The sequence below is a fragment of the Leuresthes tenuis genome, unplaced genomic scaffold (genome assembly GCF_036924035.1).
Source record: "Leuresthes tenuis unplaced genomic scaffold, fLeuTen1.0.hap1 SCAF_2, whole genome shotgun sequence".
In the NCBI taxonomy this organism is placed as follows: Eukaryota; Metazoa; Chordata; class Actinopteri; order Atheriniformes; family Atherinopsidae; genus Leuresthes; species Leuresthes tenuis.
This window is the reverse complement of record NW_027325356.1, coordinates 22238932-22254134: the sequence shown is the minus strand read 5'-3', so window position 1 is coordinate 22254134 and position 15203 is coordinate 22238932. Positions and strand designations below refer to the sequence as shown.

At 41.6% G+C, this 15203-nt stretch overlaps 3 protein-coding genes across 6 annotated transcripts in view; 2 read left to right on the top strand and 1 right to left on the bottom strand.

The window, feature by feature from the left end:
- Positions 1-1101: 1101 nt before the first annotated feature.
- Positions 1102-3838, top strand: terb2 (telomere repeat binding bouquet formation protein 2). Its single transcript, XM_072381256.1, has 7 exons — positions 1102-1280; positions 1968-2049; positions 2138-2277; positions 2508-2569; positions 2648-2715; positions 2794-2879; positions 3726-3838. The coding sequence occupies exons 1-7, from the start codon at positions 1217-1219 to the stop codon at positions 3836-3838; spliced, it is 615 nt and encodes a 204-aa protein (XP_072237357.1). The 5' UTR covers positions 1102-1216.
- Positions 3839-6805: 2967 nt separating this feature from the next.
- Positions 6806-10463, top strand: sord (sorbitol dehydrogenase). Of its 2 annotated transcripts, XM_072380680.1 has the most exons (9): positions 6806-6952; positions 7049-7082; positions 7618-7782; positions 8032-8191; positions 8342-8460; positions 8824-8889; positions 8974-9152; positions 9470-9591; positions 9713-10463. In XM_072380680.1, exons 1-9 carry the CDS (start codon positions 6899-6901, stop codon positions 9876-9878), a joined length of 1065 nt encoding a protein of 354 aa, XP_072236781.1. In that variant the 5' UTR covers positions 6806-6898; the 3' UTR covers positions 9879-10463. The 2 variants fall into 2 exon arrangements, with proteins under 2 accessions (XP_072236781.1, XP_072236782.1); XM_072380681.1 differs by lacking the exons at positions 6806-6952; positions 7049-7082 and adding an exon at positions 7084-7106 and having other exon boundaries at positions 9713-10404.
- Positions 10464-12034: 1571 nt separating this feature from the next.
- apba2b (amyloid beta (A4) precursor protein-binding, family A, member 2b) overlaps positions 12035-15203 on the bottom strand; it is a 58069-nt gene continuing 54900 nt past the window's right edge. For 2 of the 3 annotated variants that reach the window (XM_072380674.1, XM_072380676.1), the window contains 3 exons: positions 15058-15177; positions 14533-14673; positions 12036-13367 (listed from right to left, as the gene is read on the bottom strand). In XM_072380674.1, the coding sequence (XP_072236775.1) occupies positions 13296-13367; positions 14533-14673; positions 15058-15177 (333 nt within the window). In that variant the 3' untranslated portion in view covers positions 12036-13295. Of the gene's footprint in view, positions 13368-14532; positions 14674-15057; positions 15178-15203 lie in introns of all 3 variants that reach the window. The other variant, XM_072380675.1, reaches the window with a different exon arrangement.

Genomic DNA, 15203 nt, shown 5'->3' with positions numbered 1-15203 from the left:
ATGTTAACTTAAACTTAAAGTTATTTATCATATTGTCATCGTGTCATGCCAGCTGCTGGTGGTGGTATAAAGGGTTCTCTTCAGATCTCACTAATCCACCTTCTGCCATCAGCTAGAACAATGGACAGCTTAGGAAATGGCAGGCCCCGGGGCACAGACATTAAAAAGGCCCCTTACTCATCCTACCGAGGACCAAAACACACAGACAGTGACACAAAACAATCACAAACTATGAAGATACAATTTGTTCAATTTCTTTGTGTCTCCAGCTGTGCATTTAGCAGACCCTTTTCATTATTTGCAACAATAGATATTTTGCATCTCTTTATGGTTGTTTTTGTGCCACAAATGCCTATTTGCTGTGTTTTTGCACACCATTTAATAACTTTTGTGGCCCTTTTTTGTTGCCAGATCCCTCTGCTCATCTTGTGTTACTTTTTGCCCAAATTTGCAACTTATAAAAGCTTTTATTGTTGTTGCACACAACTAATATTGCTTATTTTGGGTCTGCATTTGCTCACCTTGTGTGTCAGATGTCTTCAGGGTAATTTTTTGTGTCGATTTTGGTAGTTTCTTATCTCTTTGTAGCTACAGTCATTTAATCATGTGTATCTTTGTGGTGTTTTTACATCATGTGCCTCCTCTACAAAGCCAATTCAGAAAAATGTCCATGGGTAAGACATACCATGTTATGAAGACTCTTCCCTCGAAAAGGTCTCTTTGTCCCTTTCTGTCCACAATTTCAAAGATATTTCTATAAAACATTTAAAAAATACATAAGCAGCACAATGTAAAAAGGGAAAATCTTGAAAAAAATAACATATTTTACACACGTTTCATGTTTTTCACTCACAGAGGTAGCTATGGGAATAATGTAGCACGATAGCAACGACTATTGACGAGACTGTTAACGAACTATATCTTCACTTTCTTCTCCCTCTCAGCGTCTATCGGTCAAATTGTAGCTAGCAGCAGCTGGACTGTTTGGGTTGTTCGTTACTTCGGGCTAAAACATTTCCGACAGTTTTAAACAGCACCTGAATGTAGCAATTTTAGCGCCAAACTACGGAACTCCAGGAGTTGAACTAATGAGAGTGATAACACCGCGAGTTTTTACAAAAAAAAAAGAGGATAGAGATAGCTGCCCAGTGATAATAGAGAAAAGCCAAAAACAAGCTGAAACCTGTTTTCAGTTTCTTTCAGAAGCAGAGGGGCCATGTTTCGGTATGCGACTGCCTGGTTTTCCAGCAGTGTGCCACAGGCGCAGCTCAACTTTTGGAGTAAGTAGTCTGAGCTGAGTTAAATCCAGATGAATAAACTAAACCAACACCTCAGTTCAATTCAGTTTATTTATATAATGCCAAATCACAACAAATGCCATCTGAAGGCAATTCAATATATACACAAAATGATGCTACTATGTACTTGGAATATGATGAAGTCCTTATTTTACAGTTTAAAATGAGCTAATCCGAACAAACATCTGGATTATGGATGAAGCCGGATTCAAAAAGTCCTGTTACAATTTTGTAAACATATAGTTTTTTTGGGATATTTTTTAGTATTAAAATGTTTATATATCATGCTATAATTTATTTATGTCAATCTCTTCCAACAGTAAATGAAACAGGTTTTAGTCTACACATTAGCAAATGATGATGTTCTAAAAATGTTATGAATACATAAGGAAATTAAATCTATTAATTGTAAATCTGTATTTCATTATGTTCTTTCCATTCGTCTAAAATAGAAATAGACGTGATGTGAAAGATTTAGCCTCTGGTGGATAGTTTGACTCTGATTCTAGTAAATAAAGACATTTCTTGATAATTTATTTTGAAATTTCCTCTATGCTATGCTATGTATTTTTGCTTAAATGGATGCATCACCAGCTGAATTCTGATTGGACCTATTGCAGATGTTGTGGTAGAGGGAGGTGGCTTGTTTTGATCGTATTTTCCTTGCAGTATTGGAGGCTGGGGCCATCACGAGTTGGAGGACAGCAGATTACCTTTTCAGTGAGGATGCAACCTGTCCCGATACTCTGAGGTGAGCTGGATAAATGGGCTGATGAGCCGTCTTCCAGCAGCCATTTTTCCACAGTCCGTTGAAAGCTGCGCGTCTCTCTGGTTTTTAGGATATTTGAGAGCCAAGATTACCTCAGGAACAAGGTGACGGTGTTTCACAGCTTATTCCTGTCAGCCTGTGCAAAGCGGCAGAGTGAGAAATCAGTGTGCATTGGTCATTACGTGCTGCCTCCAGCATGTGTGCAGGATGGTGAGGATCACTCCATTCTTATCGATTTGTTGTAAGTCTTATTCTAAAAAAAGAAAAAGAAGAAATAGATTTCTTTTATCTTTGCCTTTTAGTGGTGGACTCTGAGTCGTTTTAACCTCTAAGAGTATTGAATAAAAAATACTTTTGTCTTTGATTGGATCAACTCATTGACATAATCAGCTTGTTGGAGTTTAATTTGTAACTTTGTCTGTGTTCTTCTGTCATTTAAGAGGTTAGAAAGGTGGTCGGGAGGTTGATTTGGGAGCGTGAAGGTGAGCAATCCGTTGCACAGGTAAGAGCCCCAGCCAACAGAACTGAAACAAAGTTGACCGCATAAACATCCTGAAATGGCGCGCCTCCTGTTTGGCAGAGTGAACATAAGAGCCTCATGTGCCTGACTGAAGACGAGCACAGCGACGAAGGAGTCAGCAGCAGCGAGTACGTTGTCTCTCCGCTCTGAATGTTTTGACCTGGAACTTAAAGTGTAAACTGATTTTGTCTCTGTTTTGTTGGCAGTTATGGAACATCTGACACCGACTCATCGGACAGTGAACGCTCTCTGTGCGATCATTTGAGAAGCCCAGCTCGTGATATGCTCACAGGTGAAGTGTTAGACGCGTGCTGCTGTAGGCAAGTGCTTCGTTCCAATAAGATCGGAGCAGATGACCGATCGTACTGAAGCTCTTTTACAGTTGTGGTGTTCTGTGTGAAGTGAGGCTGAGTGTTTCAGGAATAAAGGGGTTCATCCCTCAGTGAAACACTACATGGGCAAGTGGTCCGGTCATCTGCTCCCTGCACTGTGTCTGACTCTACTTATTACAAACACAAGCACTTGATGGAAGAGCAAATGGAAAAGGGAGCATGTGGCTTATTATCAGCACACAGTTTAAAAGACAATATCCTTCAAAGTACCGCATGATATGGAGTCATATGTAAAGGTTTGGAGAAGCATACGCTGCCATCCAGGCTACAGGTTTTTCCAGGAAATGCCTTGCTTTGCCAAACCACAGTCTGTGCCCATTACACCACCCGCTTGCTTAACTGGCCTGTCTGCAGTCCATTACTGGAGGAAAACTAGAACAAAGGAGGTTGACCTGGCACGTAAAATCTTATCGCGCAAGAACGAGAAAGCTTTTCACTTTCAGAGCTACCATTTTTCCCCTCAGATGCCTGCAGAGTGTGGTTAGAAAAAGTCGAGATGCCGCCTGGTGGCAGCAAACATGCCTCTGTCTCAAAATGAGTTCATATTTTTCAAAGAACAACAAAACCTCTCAGTTTCAACAGTTTATATGCAGTTTGTTTCATTTTAACCCAAAGAGTTGACACGATTTCCAGGTCATTTCACGCTCTATAAGCATTTTTTTTCCCAGCTGTTCTGGGAACAGGACTGTGTGTGTTCTGCAGTGTGTTAATACCACGCATCCTTTCTGTGAACTGTGTCCTTACAGGGTACGTCAGCGCAGGCAACCTGCAGAAATACTCAGGTGATCTTTGTGATTTCTTCCCTGGGGATTTCCGATGCTCTAAATGTAAAGCCCACCTCTGTTTGACACACACATAAGAGGAAAATCTGCGTGTGTTGGCTAATACTGATCTCATTTTATCATTTTTGTTCATTTTAACATTATTGCAGTTCAGTCTGTTGGCATATGCGTTCATGCTTGTTAATATGTTGTGTAAACAACAGCTTTTCTCATTAAAGTTATTTTTGAAATACATCTGTTTGTTATTAAGGCCATTTTGCTGCTTTTGGCAGGTCTGGACCACCTTAGGTCAGGTCCTGTTGAAAAACACGATTCAGAGCAGCCAAATCTGGACTGAAATAACCTGGTTCAATTTAGGATTATGTAGTCCAAATCTGACCAGTTTAAGGAGTGTGGATTTTCATCTGGATCTGGACTAAAGCTATCTGTATATACCAAGACAACCTCTCTCGGAAGCCATTTTCATGTTAAAACAAACGACTATTTAATTAAGTCTAAACTCAGAGTTATCTGACTCAGAGTTTAGGGAAACTGAGTTTTCAACTTCCCAAAGTGAGATCATCACAACTCTTGAGTCGGTTACTACGGTAACATACTCTGTGATTGCCTCACAGAGTATGTTCTAAATCTGCTCGCTGGCAGATTTAGTTTCAGTTACCCCGAGTTTCTCCTCTTTAAATGCACATTCAGATTGAAGGTCGTGTGTCACGGCGCGCCCTTGAAAAACCAGTCGATATCGAAGCACTAATTGTCCGCAGCAATCTCCACATGAGAGGGTGGTGACCCTCAGCACGTTTCTAAGGCAACGATGTGTCGGCGTATCAGAAATGCTGCTCTTGCGCTATTTTTGGCGTTTCCTGGTCACAGGTGAATTACAGCTATGACATGATAATGACTCCAGTAAAATGCTTTAAGATTTGAAGCAATAAACAGAACGTATGTTAAGTACAGTCACTCTTTTTGTACCGTTGAACCACACAAAACTAGAAACTGACTGTTCATCCGGTTCAAATTCAGTGGGCCAGTACCCTCTGGATGTTTGGATTTCCAGTTGTGACCGGCTGTATAGGCTGAATACATTTTCCCATCAAGGCTCCTTCAGTTATTATGTTTAGTGTGAATGTGCACTTAGGTGTAACTTGTAGCTTTTAGTAGTTTACTGCATTGAATTATTGGCCCACTTCACAGAACACCCTCTGCAGCTGTTCTGCACTGTGAATCATATGTGATGTAGCCTATATCATCAGTAATGTGGAGGCAAAGTGGCCTGGGTCTGTGCATGACTCCAGGGTTTTTCATGACTCTGCACAGACCGCTGGACTTGCCGAAGCTAGATGGGCAACATCCCTCTTTTTGGTGACAGGGGGTACCAGTGCAGGCCTTACAGACCCCATAGCCCGATCCTGAGCCTGCAGCAGGACATGGGCCAGAGCAGATGACCGTAGGCATAATGGAGGCCTGCTTCCAGTGCCTTCGTGGGCTCTGAGTCACCCCAGAAAGGGCCTGCAATATCACTGTTCTATGCGTAGTCCTCCACACTGCTGCAGTAATGAAAAGAGAAAACCGGGTTGCTGCACCAGTTGACCCTGAAAACAACACCGACCATCCTGTGGATGCAGCAGATGGAAGAGCTGTCAGAAACGCAGTATGTATCAGTATCAGTGTCACATTAAGACAGATCACAATTATTTCTTGAAGTCTTCTTTATTTCCTGTAAGTGAATATACAATATAGTGCATTTTTTTATATTTTGCGTTGAAAGATGTTTAACAATCCATCGACTCGCGCCATGACCCACCTTTAACTGATGTTCCGATGTTTGCGTTTCTGTTTGGTTTCTCTGCATTTTCCGTCTAACGGGGTCCAGCTGATTTTTGAATTTGTCTTTCTAGGTAGATTTTGTACAGCTGCTTCACAGGGAGCTTTTAGAATCGACAAAAAGGTTGATGGGTGGCTGTCACTGAGCCAACACCACACAATTGCACACACATCTTTCCTATTTATTACTTATGTAAGAACTTCTGTCCTGGGGTGAGGCTGTATCAGAGCAGCTTCCACCAGAGATGCCTTCAGTCATGGGTCCACAAGTGGACTGAGGTTAATCTCTTCAGCATCTGTGAGTGGTGGTGTTGGTGATGGAGTGGAGCTGTTTTTCGGGCCTCTGCCTTTTTCCTATTGGCTAATGTGGGTACAATGTGAACATATGCAGTAAGCACACATCTGGGGCCTTGTATAAACATTTTGATGTTGCCTTCATAGACAATATTACATGCTGGCAGGGTTAATATAGCAGAAATGGTAGCTTTGATGTCTTAAACCTCCCAATAGTCCGTAATCAGGCTTACCTGTTTGGACTATACTTTTGGACTTCATCTTTATTTGCTGCCAGGTGCGCGGACTGTCAAGTGTGTGCACACAGAGAGAGAGAGCAAGAGAATATATTATAATGACTTCGCGGAGGCTCCTGAGAAAAGAGGGTGCCGAACTGCTCTTTTATTTTACTGCACACCATATAACTTATAGCACAGTCATTGCTGGCGTAAAACTGGGAGATACGAGGCTCGTATCTGTGTTACATTGATGGGGGTCTTTATGTCTTCTCTACTCAGGGTTAATTAAACTCAAAGTTGCGTGAACTAATTATTACCTGCTCTGAAACAGAAAACTCAAAGTTTGCCAGCCCCGAGTTAATCAACTCATAGGTCAGGTTTGTTAACCCTGCTTTCTCAAACACCCCCTCTGTGCATTTGTATGTTTTCAACTGGGCAGTATTCACGGACTCGATTACTATGACGGAATTTATAATATTTTTTATATCCATGTACTCATTGGCAACTTATCATCAATAGCCATAATTTTGATATATTTAGAAGAAATAGAAAGTCGTAATGAGGGTAGCTGGTTGAAAGTCTTATGAATAGTTAAAAGTAATCGCCACCTTCAACCCCCGCTAAATGGACCATTCCGCGGCTCGTCGACCAATCACAGGCTTTGTTTTGGTACCAGCCCCGCGATGAGGAAACAGCAGCTCGCTGCTTGTGGGATGTGTTCGTACTTTGACACTGGTAGGGTTTCGTGACAGTGTGGTACTTCTCCTCTCTTTTTTCGTCCTTTGACACCTCATCGTTGCTTCTGTCATGGCTCAGGATAATCTGTCCGTGGTGCTGCACTCTAAGGGAGACCTCAGGCTTGTATGAAACCGACCACTAACTCTCATCGTAACGTTCCGTAACAATTTGGGCGAAGTAAAGTGTCTGCAACCTCTCCTTTAACGTTTTGTCTCACAGGAAAATCGTCCCGTCCCGGAGCCAGGACCAAATGGTAAAGCAAATCTACTGCTCTGAGGTGCACTTTTTAAAGCGCTTGCACTGTTCTGGGAGCATCTTATTTAAAATGGTATTATATAAATATATATAAAAAACTGAGTGTGATAGTTCATCATTGCAGCTAACATTGAACTGCCTGATTCCTCCCATCTGTCTGACTACCTTCTCAGCTCCATTTTCCTGCAGGAATGTATAATTCACTTTAGAGACTTAAGTCTTTTTATTTCATGTCAAAAACAAGTACCTTGCATTTTTTTTTCTGCATTACGCTGAATTATTTCTTTAGTTTTCATTCATCGTGAAAATCTTTGTAAAAAGATTGCACTTTGGAACAGATTTCTGCAAAAAAAAAAAATAAAATAGAACTGCAATGTTGTCCATCTATATTCAAATCAAGCAAAAATGATTAAGATAAAGAAAATTGTTAAAAAACTTAGAATCAGACTAATTCATCTTGTATTTCTGTGACAAGTGAACAAGTACGCATACCCTGTCGTCGGTCAGACCTGTCGGTCTTGTTTTGTACTTAGAGGTGTTGCTCCAGATGCACTCTGTTGGAATATGTGGGTCAGATGTGCACTACTGGCAGCATGGCCGAATCGGGGACTTTGTGCTCAAAAAGCCAATGGTGCTGGGCCACGAGGCTGCAGGGCGAGTGGTGAAGGTCGGATCAGCAGTCAAGCACCTCAAAGCAGGTAAATACACTGTGACTCTCACAGCTGTGATACTGTGGCTGCGAGTACTTGAGTGACCTCTTGTTCCATTCATTTTGCGCCTGGTGCCATGAATGTTTTCAAATATATGCATACATTGTCCTGTCATTAGATGGACTGTACACAGCTTTTATGCTTTTGATACGCCGACCTTATCTTTTTATGGTATCATAATCAATTGACACTTTGATACAGTTGAATGTGCCCTGAACGTCACACCGTTATTTCTAGGTGACAGAGTGGCCATTGAGCCTGGCGTACCCCGTGAGATGGACGAGTTCTTCAAAAACGGGCGATACAACTTGTCACCCACCATCTTCTTCTGTGCCACACCCCCTGATGATGGAAACTTGTGCCGATATTACACACACAATGCCAACTTCTGTTACAAGTAACCTTTTTTTCATTATTGCATGACTTTGCACCAGATAGATTACCTCACAGCTGCCCTGTGGAAGACTGATGGCTAACTCTCTTGCCTAATCATTGCATATCCTCTTCAGTTTTTCTTCTCTTTGTCTCTTATTATGTCTCTGTCCAGGCTGCCTGATACTGTCACATTTGAAGAGGGAGCTCTCATTGAACCTCTCTCTGTGGGGATCCACGCCTGCCGCAGAGGCGGCGTAAACCTTGGCAGCACTGTGCTCATCTGTGGTGCAGGTAGAAATGAACCCAGACTGTTAAACTCACCAACTTTGTTGTAATATTCCATCAACAAGTTACTGCAGAAGGCATTTCACTGCATGCTGCAAAACTGCTGTAACATGCCAGTGCATGTAAGGAATCTAATTACCTACACCCTGGGTTTGGACACAAACATAAAAATCACACTGACTCAACAAAACCGAAGAGGGGGGAAAAGAACGGTGAACTTTAGCACGCTTAGCAAGATTCTTAATATTTAACAAGTGATGTGAAAACAAGCTCATGAACATTTAGACAAACAGTATATATATTAAGTAGTAACTAGTGAACCACTTGAAGCTGAGTGCTGTATTCATGTGATTTCCTCTTTTTCTGCAGGACCTATTGGGCTGGTCTGCTTGCTTGTTGCCAAGGCAATGGGGGCCTCACAGGTCGTCATCACCGGTAACGAACAACCTGTCTGAATTGACATACCGATGCAGATAAAGTCATCGTAACTTTTAACCTGCCTCCCCGTGCTGTGTTCAGATCTGTCCGCAGAGCGTCTGGCGATGGCCAAAGAGCTGGGAGCAGACTTCCAGCTGACGGTGAAGAGAGGAGACGGACCCCAGCAGCTGGCCAAGAGAGTCGAGGACATGCTGGGAGCTCAGCCTCAAATCACTATCGAATGCTCCGGTGTGGAGAGCAGCATCCAAACAGCCATCTACGTATGTGATTTAGTAGAGTATTTAAGACTTGAACATTTTTCATACAAAATATCAAACTAATTCACATCTTATATGTGATAATGTCAGAGAGACATTTTTTCTTCAAGCGTTTTTTTTTTTTCCCCAGACTTTTAGCTTTTTATAGTTAATGGACAACATTTTTGCATTTTTCTGGAGAGAAAACTCTACATGGCTGCCTGTTATCTGCATCTGTATCTGTTTCCATTTGAGATATAAATGCCAAAGAGCCTCACTGTCTGCAGACTTGTAAAAAAGTCTTTGTCCAGGTTATAACTGTTTTTTTTTTCTCCTGTCAGGGGACTTGTTCAGGAGGTGTGGTGGTTCTGGTGGGTCTCGGTGCTGAGATGGCCAATGTTCCTCTGATCAACGCTGCCGTAAGAGAGGTGGATATCAGAGGAGTCTTCCGCTACTGCAATACGTAAGGAAACCTGCACTGCTTTTCTGCCTCTATAAACAATAATAAACAGGACCAAGGTCACATTTTGTCAGTAATAATTAGATACCACGGAGTATGAAGCATTTGTTTCGCTGTGTTGCAGCTGGCCGATGGCCATCGCCATGTTGGCGTCAGCTAAAGTGAACGTGAAGCCCCTCGTGACCCATCGCTTCCCTCTGGAGCAGGCGGTCGCGGCTTTTGAGACCACACGTCAAGGTCTTGGGATAAAAGTCATGTTAAAGTGTGACAAGAATGACCAGAACCCCTGAAGTGACCCGCCGCTGTGGAACAAAACAGACCGACTGAGAGCGACTCAGCATGACGAGCACAAACTGGACTCTGGCCTCCGGAAAGATAACAGAACAAGTTCAAAAACACTCACAGCTCTGTGAAGGACAGCCGAGTGCTGTTCTGCCTTTAGGACAGATGTGTGCGTAGCCCCAGAAGGTACGAGTTGCTATTTAATGATGCTCAACAAACGCTGTAAAAGTCTTCTGAATGCATGTAATTTTCAGCTTTATTGCGTTCTATATTAATTGCATTTTTAAATACTGTAATAGAGTAAAAAAAAAAACTATTGAGTAATAACAGTGAAATTGCAAAATGTCGATCATTTTCTGCAGAACCCGCACTACCTACCTCTTAGCATTAGAGGGCACCAGAGGCTTAAAGTGGAATCACAGGCAAACAATTGTACCAGTATGTGCCGTTTGCTAATTGTCATGATGTACTGTTTTTATAAGCTGGCATTCAATAAATCAACCTGCTTAATGCTGCAGGAAACTGGAAATTAAACACCTGTTGAGTGGCTCTGCTAGTTATGCTTAATAAGAATAAATAGGAGAACGTCATGTGAGAAATTCTCTTGGTATTGCTGTGTATGCAACTCCGAAGCAGTTCATATCAGAAAAAAAGCGAGCATTTATTATTATTTGACTCTAAAAGTCGTCTTGGATCCGAACATGTACAAACAAGAAAGACCCGTAAAGTCAACACATCATGATTGGCAGGTTATTTGATGATGATTAAAACATAATCAGAAGCAGCAGTTTAATTGAACTGTAATTGCTTTTATCAATAAAAATGTTGAAGTTGGCTTTCCAGGCACTAAAATGATCTGATATCAAACCAAAACCACGTACAAATGAGGTTGAATGAAGCTTCACAAAAATTATCTAATGCATCTTCTCTGGGTTCACTCAAACATGAAGATTAAAAATCATGCTCCAAATTGAACAATATATTTATGCAAAACGCAGTTACTGACGTCTCAATAGATTCTTCACAGGATCTTTAAAAGCTGACGCGTTGATTTGGAAAGGCACGAACGCACTGGAAGAATTGGTGTCTTTAATTATGGCTGCATTCCATTCATCTGTTTGTTATTTACATCCATGTCTCTCTTGTTGACAAGTTAAAATGTTGTAGTTGTTGTGCACATACATAATATATATTTAAACAAAAACAGTGCAGTGCACACTGCCCACTTGACGAAAGGAATGTTTGCTGCCTGCTGTGTTCTTACCTTCCACGAGTTATTTCACTCGATCCTGTTTCCTGATCAAAAATCTTGTTGAGACTTTGTGAGTGAAACTGACAGCTTGAAGCTACCAGAGAGCTTTTGTTCTAATAAAAACCCTGTTAAAATGGTAAAAGGTCACAAACTAAAGAAAACGTACTACGACTTGTGAATATTTCTGCAGGCAGGTTACTTTAACACCCAGACTCTTCAAATATGAAGTCAAGCTACTGTGGTACCTTCAAAATGTTGTTTGCCGTTGTCTTGCAGACATAAGCAAGGCTTTCCCTGAAAAAGACGTGGCGTGGATGGCTGATAACTGATAACTAACTGGATGGAGGTTCTTCTCCTTGACCTGGAGGACCCAGCGTCCATGGCTTCAAAAATAAACATTTTGTTTGTCAAGATGTCCTCCTCACCTCAGTTCATCACAGATGCACTCAGGCCCAAACAAGGCAGTGATTTTGCTGGATTTGGTCTATACAGGTTTTTTTGCGTGGTAAAGGTTTAATTTGCATTCCTGATTTTTTCACAGGCATAGCAGAGCCAGTCACCGCATTCAGTTTAGGTTTCCTGTGGAAGTTTTCACCGGGGTTTATTAGTTGTAACTCACGCAAGAAAATACACAAAATCTACTTTTTTTCCTGGTTTGTTTAATTTAGTGTAAAACCATACGCATGTATAAACAGAACCCTTTGCAAACATGTATTAGTTGTTCTCTAAATGTTTGTGAAATGTCTTCAGTGGGTTACAACTATTACATTTTCTACTTTGTGCCCTATATGCAGATATTTCTGGATTATTTTTCAGGAACATTTTCCTTGTTTTTTGTTCGTTTCATGTCAGCATGTCAAACTTTCATTGATTCACCCCCCCCCCCCCCCCCCCCCCCCCCCCCAATTTCCTGGCAGCCCTTCATGCCATAACACCAGAACAAAACCAACTTCTTTAAGCTTTGCCAGCGTTTAGTTTAAGTCAAAACAGAAAAACAAAATAAATCCAACCAGGTTCAGCTCAGGTTTTATTATCTTGCCACAATGACATGACACTACTTTACGAGGCATGCACACAAAGTTCATACGGTTAAAACTGACTACAATGCTTTGTAAGACCGTTACTCTGCGGTAAGGCTCTTTTTCTGTCACAGTGTGTGATTCACAGCTCTCTCTGTCCCTCTCAAGACCGATGGCCAGTGTACAGTTGGGCGGACGTTTGCAGAGACTAAACCTGTGCGTTTTGTTTCCTTCACATGAGCACAATACTAGTAGACAAGTTTCCCTTTATGTACAGACATTCTAATACTGCTTATGGCAATGAGACGGCTCACACAACACAGTTACATTCACAGTCCACTCATAGTATGCATGAGCATCAGTCAGAACGTTAAAGATGAACGTACAGGAGAGAGTAGCACACAAAAGAACCATTGTTCAAACACGTGAATTTATATCAAAAGCATAATTAATGCATGTCAGACATTGCTTGTTATTTAAATGTGTGTGAGCGTTTGTACATGAGATTTAGAAAAAAACGCCGTTCAGTGGTTGAACTCGCGTATTGCCTTAAAATGCAGGAAATCAAAAAGGGATATGGCGTTTCTCCCATAAACCTCTGCTGCAAGCGTCGGTTTGATTCACGCGCACAGTACGTAACTCAACCCTCTTCTCGCGGGCAACCGCTATGATATCCGGCATGTCATTGTGCCTGTGCCATCTTCACGGCCTGCTTCCAACTCAACAGCCGGATTCGGCAAATATTTACAACGCAGCTGCGGCTCCGCCCTCCCCGACACCTTCCGTCACAATATTAGCAAAATATGTATTTACATGGGAAATAAATTAAGGGAGAAGATGAAACTATACAAAATGTATAGTAGGTGTGTCATATTGCATCACATGAATCTAAAAAAATAAACTGTGACGCGTTCACTCGATAACTCCGCCCACTCGGATTCGCCGACGTGACGAAAAAGCACAGACAGTTACAAATAAATAAACAGAGTTCACGCGCTCGCTGCCTCTTCAGTTGGTTTAGATGGATTAAGCTTCTCCTGACATTAAAGTGGCGGCTGCGTATTAAGCACAGACAAGGGAGAGATGATGGAGAAGTGGAGTCGTCAGCTCAATGAAATTAAGAAAAATGAGCGGGAGCGGCTCCTGGCTGTCGTCTATATGTAAATCGGTGTCTCCTGTCCCGTTAGAAGCCTGAACATGGCTGCCGGCATGGTCTTCATGTGGATCTGGAGGAGGAGGAGTAACAGGGCAGTTTCAGTGAATGTAAATCATGTAATCATTTGCAAATCAGGTACACATCTTATTTAACTGAAAACAGTAAAGAGACTACATCCTAAAGCATGCATGTGAGGCTAAGTGGTGGTTCTTAATTGTCCGTTGGGGCGACTTTGAGCGTGGATGGTTGTTTATCTCGTTTGTCTCTGTGTGGGCTTGTGATGGACACCACTTTAAGAGTCATTTCTGTAGTTTTACGAATGATTTCCCGTTCTTGGTTGACATGTGATTCCAGCTGCTCAACAGTTCAGGGCCTCCATTGTTAAATTATCCTTCTCTTACACATTGTTTTATAACCATTCACCACTTTATGTTCAGAAACATTGTTATCAAATGATTAACTACTCGACCGTGCAGTCGTGTTTTTTTCATTCCTTAACTTTTACAGTCTTTTTACAAACGTGTTGCTGGCATCAAATTCACTTAACATACACAAATAGCAATGAAATTTCAGTTTTAACGTTTCGTTTGTCCAAATTCCTGAATGCTATTCTCATTTATATTTTACACCATGTCTAAACCAACATATATAAAGAAGACAAAAGTTGCCAAAGGATGCTAAAAAGATTAATTTGGTGGGTTTTGGTGGTAATAAACGAGTTAATTCAGCCTTCGATTCAGATTCTTGTCAGGAAATATAATCCACAACAAACCATTAATATCAAAACTTACATCTATGGTTTTTTTTAGGACAGATTGAACATTTATCGTATATTTCTGGAGGCTTTTTGTGTGTTTGTTTTGGGTAACTTTTTTCAGTTTGGCTGCGGCTGCTCTACTAATCTAGTATTTCACAAAACTAAATTTCACTTCAGGACACATTTGAAAAAAAAAAAAGTAAATACAATCCAAATCGAGCAGAACTGGTTGAGATATCCCAAAATCGACTCTATCCTTTTATCCCATTTGTGCGACAGGTTTTCAGTTCAAATGTGTGGCTCAAAGTTAAAGTAACCAAACAGTTTCCTAAACTAAGCAAATGGACTGTCTGGTCTGTAGCCAGCATTTCTGTGTGAGAGCACACTGAAAGTAAATGCCTTAGTATTTGTTGCGTATCTGTAAATCTGCATGTGGAACTTATCGTGTATGTGGTTTTGTTTGCAGCATCAGTTTGACCTCGCCAACGGAGTTGGAGAGGGCCTGAACAATCTTCTCATGTGCTGTGGCCACCACACTCTGCCCGTTGATCTCGATGATCCTGTGACCCACGCGGACGCCTCCTCGCTCGGCGATGCCTCCTCGCATCAGGCTGCATATCTGCAGGGGGAAACACATGCAACAGAATGTCTTCATGTTTATAAGTACTTCGTATTAAAGTCCAAAGCGGTGCCACCGGTGGGTAAAATAGCAGAAATGCAGCGATATGGTGACACCATTTAAAATAGACACAGCTGATGATGCTGATTGGTTGGTTTCTAAACATTGCCTGAATCAAAACAGCAATTTATCGCATTCTCATAGTGTTTCAATGGTGTACCGAGTACACAGGAAGTAAGGTAATGAGCGGATTAATCTTAACACACTTGGTAATGTGAAACATGCACGCGAAACACACAGCTAACAATTTATTCATGAGAACACAACCTGCTGACATATTCTGTTGATAAAGCCCAACCTAAAATCAAATCTGCAAATACTTACGATGCCATTCTGGACACTGAAGCCCAGCTGATACTTCAGGTCTGGTCTCTTGATGAGGACGGTGGTCACTGGGGGACAGCTGACAATGTTCATTTTCACCTGAACTTGGTTCTTTAAGCCCTTCATCACAGAGACGTGAACACAGA

Bases quoted from the DNA above. Each gene is read 5' to 3' on its own strand.
- terb2 (XM_072381256.1), top strand. From the start codon at position 1,217: ATGTTTCGGTATGCGACTGCCTGGTTTTCCAGCAGTGTGCCACAGGCG. The intron at 2,050-2,137 runs GTGAGCTGGATA...TCTGGTTTTTAG, and splicing joins ACCTGTCCCGATACTCTGAG to GATATTTGAGAGCCAAGATT. The intron at 2,570-2,647 runs GTAAGAGCCCCA...CCTGTTTGGCAG, and splicing joins GTGAGCAATCCGTTGCACAG to AGTGAACATAAGAGCCTCAT.
- sord (XM_072380680.1), top strand. From the start codon at position 6,899: ATGGCTCAGGATAATCTGTCCGTGGTGCTGCACTCTAAGGGAGACCTC. The intron at 8,192-8,341 runs GTAACCTTTTTT...GTCTCTGTCCAG, and splicing joins AATGCCAACTTCTGTTACAA to GCTGCCTGATACTGTCACAT. The intron at 8,890-8,973 runs GTAACGAACAAC...TGCTGTGTTCAG, and splicing joins CTCACAGGTCGTCATCACCG to ATCTGTCCGCAGAGCGTCTG.